Raw genomic sequence first — 5,340 nt, 5'->3', positions numbered from 1 at the left:
ATGCATGCATCCTAAGAGTCCAGAAGTCGCACCAAAGCCATGCTCCAGCCCTAAGGACTGGAGCATGGCTTTGGTGCGGCTTCTGGACTCTTAGGACGCATGCATCATTGAAACAAATACCTCCACTGTGACTCGAAGCAGCTTATTTTGACTGTAACAGGCCAAGATTCTACTGTTAATCTAGAAAGAACAGCTCTTGCAGTTAGAGATTTAGAATCTTGGCTGCCCTTAGTGGTCAAGTCAGAAATTGCACTCTCTAATTTGTCTTTTCAGGTGAGGCCCCACTTCACCCTCTTTCCTAGTGGAATGACATGACACCTTGGGCAGTGCTGCTCACAGTACCGTTATTGTACCACTCAGAGCAAGTGCACACACGCACCCATTTTGAAAGCTGGTGGGAGGATGGCTAGTGATAGTCTTGTTTGCAGCCCGTCACAAGGAGCTGTGCTCTCCAAGAAATTGGACAGCCCATATTTTTTAACTGTGGGGCTGATGGGAATCTGAGCATCTGAGGTTGGCAGCCCCTATTTAGGGAAAGGGAGGGAATAGGACAGTTGCCATTTGAAATATGAGGGTCAGACAACAGTGAGTCCAGTATTCTCCCGGGGGGGGGGGGGGGGGGGGGAAACATTGAAACACCATACCTCCACTGTGACTCGAAGCAGCTTTATTTTGGCTGTCTGTAACAGGCCATAAGCACTTTTATTCAAAGGTGGTTTCACTGAGTTTAATGGGGCTTACTTCTATATGAATGGGTATTCTGGGGGATAATTCTTGAGAGAAATGTGTCCCGAGATGTCTGAACTTCCTCATATGTGAGGTACAGAAATGCAACACTTATTTTACAGCTGTCAGTAGCAGGGATGGGCAAGCCAATTTCTGTCTTCAGGACCTGCCATACCATCCCCCAAAACAAAATGAGAATGGTCCAGAAAACTACTTCTGTTTGTTTTCTTCAAACCTTAGTTCCAGAAGACTGACTCTAATTTTTAAGTGAAAAGGTGGAGATTCTTGGAATTCTGCAGGTGGGATGCAGTTTGCACACTCACCAGCAACCACTAGTTAGCTGTAAGATATAAGGAACATTATAGGATATATTTCTGAGTAGAAATGTATACAACTGTGCCGCTTTTTTAAATATCGCCTGTGACATTAGTTAAGAAAATAGAGAAGGCTAATATCATTCATTGAATAAAAATTATGCAAGGTATGGTGACACCAGGTGGACAACTTACTCATTAAACCTATCTAGCCTAACAGATTATTTATTTATTTATGGTATTTATAATCCGCCCTTCAGCCCTAATTCATACCCCTGCTGCACTACATTCTGAAATAACTTTTCACGAGCCCCTTTTTAAACTAAATAATCTGCAAGTGGACTATATCAAAGTAATAGAAAATAATGCTGGAAGGTTTGAGCCTAAAAATATTGAGAGATTATGAGCTTGAAAAAAAGAGGTAAAGAAAAGAAAAATTTCACCATACCATCTTAAAACATCTACCACATTTATAAACATGTAATGTACATTCATATTTCAATTTAAAGAGCATTACTTAACATGTAACTGAACACTGGAAAAGTGAGACACACTTGATACTGAAAGTGAAACTGTTCTTATTTTGTGCTGCTCCTTTACTGTATGTTGGGCAGCCTCTGAAGCACCCACGTAGCTGCAAAAGACCTTGACCTTCCGAAAAGATAGAAGTGTAGGAGTTGCTGTTTAAGAAACCTAACTGCAAAGTCCTCTGATGAGAGAACTACCATACTAGAAGCAAAGAAAGTGTGCATCATTCAAAAAATGTTAAAAGCAGGCAAAATAATATACTGTAGCAATTTAGCTCAGCTAACATCATATGTTTATAAGAAATCATGTTAAGCATATACAAACAGGGGCTGAAATCCTACGTCAAGCAGGAAGAGCATAAAGCTCCTTCCACATGCATCCAGGTGTATCTTCTTCTTCTTCTTCTTCTTCTGGAACCAGGCGCAAGGGTTTATCCACTTGTCCTTATCTGCACCTTATCTAAAACCTACTCTCCATAGCTGTCAAATCCCAGGAGGGTCTGCTGCTTCTTACCAGTGGAGAGGGGAAACAGCAAAGTGTCAGTCCAGATTACCAAACTGGCTGAGCCTGAAGGGGCAAGGAAATGGCAGTACACCCTCCTCTCCCTTTCTCCTCAGAACTAGATATTTTAAATTGCCTCCCTGCTCTCTCCTCTCTGCACTGCTAAACAGTAGTCCATCCTGAGATTTGAAAGCTGAGGTTGGGAGAAGGGGAGTTGAGGAAAGGGTTACAAAACAACTCTTTACGCTCCATCTGAAGAGAGACTTACACACACACCCCTCGCTAACAGTATTCCACTCAGTAAAAATAATTGCAAAGCGCCAGGTTCTCTCAAGTTCAACTTACAGCTTGTAGCATTTTGGACTGTCTCGGCTATGGACAGCATAGTCTTCACTCAATCGGGTATCCGAGGCAACAACAGAGAAATCTTCCCCAGCAATGGCCAATACAGTCCTTTAAAACAAGGGGAAAAAAATACCAGAATGTTTCTGTATTTGTTAGTTAATTCAGATCTATAAGCTGAAGATCAATCTTGCAGTCTTCATTCTTTGAAAGTCATGATGGTTATCCTAAAACTGCTACCCATAGTTACAGAATGTGCAAGACTGTGGTTTGGTGACTCCTTACTTAACTTCAGAATTTTCTTTGAAATCTTCCTGCTCATGGCCAAGTTTTGTATCAAGCAGTAAGACAACCAGCTTTTTTAAAAAAGCCCACTATTCTGAAAAAGGATATGAGAATCTAAAATTAAGACACACACTTAAAAAAATTATGAGGAACACAATAGAAGTGTGTTGCTCTCCTAATCCACATGCATGCCAATAAATGGATAACTAACTGCCATGGTTTAAAATGAATTCAAAGATACAACCATGTTAGTCAGAACAAGTATGCAAAGGGATCTTGTAGCCCCTTTGAGACTGAGAGAAAAAAGAAGCTGGTAGTATAAGCATTCACTGATAAGGGGCTGAATAGGCCGCCCCTTTCAGCACCAGTCAGGGCCACAGCAACCTTTAAAGCCCTATATGGCCTGGGCCCAAGTTACTTACGGGAACGCATCTCCCTATATATTATTATTCTTTATTTATATAGCGCTGTAGATTTGCACATAATCTGCCCCACACTCTCAGAACAAGGGGGAAGAATTTGCTAGAGCTAACAACAATTAAATTTACTTCAACTTCCCAAAGAGCGTTCAGTATAGCTGCCCCAAGATTGTGGAATGGTCTCCCAGAAGAGATCCCTTACCACCTCCCTGGAAACCTTCAGGAGGGTAGTTAAGACAGAGCTCTTCCACCTGATCTCATGTGAAAGATAGATCTACTTCCCTGTACAGGATGAGAGCATTCTGCCCCACCGTTGCTTGTGAAACTCTGTCTTTATTGTCATGTTAATTGCTATTTCTGCATTTTATGAACTTGTTTGTATTATTGTATTTTAACTGTATTATCCACCCGGGAGAGGCAGGAAAATATAAATAAATGTTATTATCATTATTATTATTACATGCCATGGCCCTGATCTGGCCTTTCCATGGCACAAAAATGAGCTGCAAAAAGTGCAATAGAAAGGTCGCCATAGCCTCCAGCAAAAGCCACCATGGCTTTTGGTGCTTCTTTGTCACTGCATTCTCTGGCTGCAGCACTAGAGGAGCGCCGTATGGTGGTATGGGCAGTGTCACACCGGCCCATTAGTCAATGATGCCATGCCCCCACGCCACACAGATGCGGGCTTTTGATGCCAGTCTGTCAAGGCTTTCAGTCTACTTCAGATTTAAGGTTTAAGAGAATAGTTGTATCTCCCCATCCTTCATATTACGCCAGTCTAGGCACCTGAAACAGCTTTCCTTAAACCATCACCTAGTTTAAGAGACATATCCAAGCATCGTGTGTTTTAAATTCCACTGATTTCAACCGGGGACTATTATGTTTCCAGGCATGCAAGTCAATGTGGTTCTCCAGAGGTTGTTGAACTGAAGTTCCCAGAACTCCTCACCTCTGCCTATGCTGCTGGTCAAGGCTACTGGCATTTGCAATCTAGCAATATCTGGAAGGCTGTATAACCCCTAACTGTGGTTTACAAGATCAGCAAACAGTGGAAACATACAGGGAGCACTAGAATTAAAATGATTCCATACTAAGCAATAGTGCTATTTAAGAAGGGGAAGAAATCCTAAATAATTAGGCAGCCCCCAAGTCAAGGAGTAAATTTTAGACAAGAAAGGAGAAGGTACAGAATATGAATAGGCAAATATCCTGTTCAGACCTTGAGGAAAGGCCTGTGATTGTGAGCACTGACTGGAGGAATGTCCATTCCAGCCTCAAGTAACATCTGTGCAGAGTTTAACCTTTAAGAGTTAATGTAAAAAAGGCATATTTTGGATTGGCTCTTATTCAAGAAGGAAATAAAGTTTGTATTGATTGATTTATTTTGCTTTCAGTGTACTTTGAATGTCTAGCTTCCATTTCCTATGGTTCATTATACATTGTATTGGCCATATTTTAAACCCTGCTCCCACAACAAATGTTCAAGTGGCAGAATAATGGCATAATGTTGTCATATCAGGCAGACAGCCTTAACAACCCTTTCTGTCCGGAAGCAGCTGAACAAGTTTGGCGTCCCTTGAGCCGCCATGTCTCAGTGCCATGAAATTCTGCGATCCATGATTTCATGAGACATTCAGCTTTCTCTGCCAGAGCACTCTGCTGACACAGCAAACTGTAATTCCCAGAATCCCACAGCATTTGAGTTAAAGTGGTGTCAAACTGGATTATTTCTACAGTGTGGATGCAACCATAGTTCTTTGGCAGAGAAGGCTAGGACCCTCTTAAAACTGTAAATCCCAGGATTCAACAGAAGCACAGCACTAAAGCGCTGTCAAACGTCACTATTTCTATGGAGAAAGAGAGCGGTCCCCAACTGAGGAAGGGCTCAGGCTGCGTCCTCTCACTCTGCCTTTTCAATCTACATGCAGGAAATATCATACGAACAGCGCCTTGGCAGTTAAAGCGGTGTCAAACTGCGTTGTTTCCGCAGTACGGATGCAGCCACCGCGAAGGAAAGACCCGGAGGGGGGCTTCTTACCCGCCGTTGAAGGCGTAAGGGGAGAAGCGGCGCTGAGCGGCGGCGTTGGCCCCCCGCTGACCCTCGCAGCCCGGCCAAAAGGCGGGCTCCACGCAGCCGCCAGCAGTCGAGAGCATCTTCCCTTCGCGACTCCTCTGGATGCTGTCTCACGACAAAATGGCACCTCGAGACCGGAACCGGAAGTGGA

At 43.1% G+C, this 5,340-nt stretch overlaps 1 protein-coding gene across 1 annotated transcript in view; it reads right to left on the bottom strand.

The window, feature by feature from the left end:
* The window catches only part of PSMB1 (proteasome 20S subunit beta 1), a 13,127-nt gene extending 7,787 nt beyond the window's left edge, over positions 1-5,340 (bottom strand). Inside the window, 3 exon segments of the mRNA XM_042446509.1 lie at positions 1,980-2,011; positions 2,411-2,522; positions 5,154-5,340. Of these exon segments, the coding sequence (XP_042302443.1) occupies positions 1,980-2,011; positions 2,411-2,522; positions 5,154-5,269 (260 nt within the window). The 5' untranslated portion in view covers positions 5,270-5,340.

The sequence above is a fragment of the Sceloporus undulatus genome, chromosome 1 (assembly GCF_019175285.1).
Source record: "Sceloporus undulatus isolate JIND9_A2432 ecotype Alabama chromosome 1, SceUnd_v1.1, whole genome shotgun sequence".
Classification (NCBI taxonomy): Eukaryota; Metazoa; Chordata; class Lepidosauria; order Squamata; family Phrynosomatidae; genus Sceloporus; species Sceloporus undulatus.
Note: the sequence above shows the minus strand (reverse complement) of the source record. Positions and strands in the feature narration are given on the sequence as shown.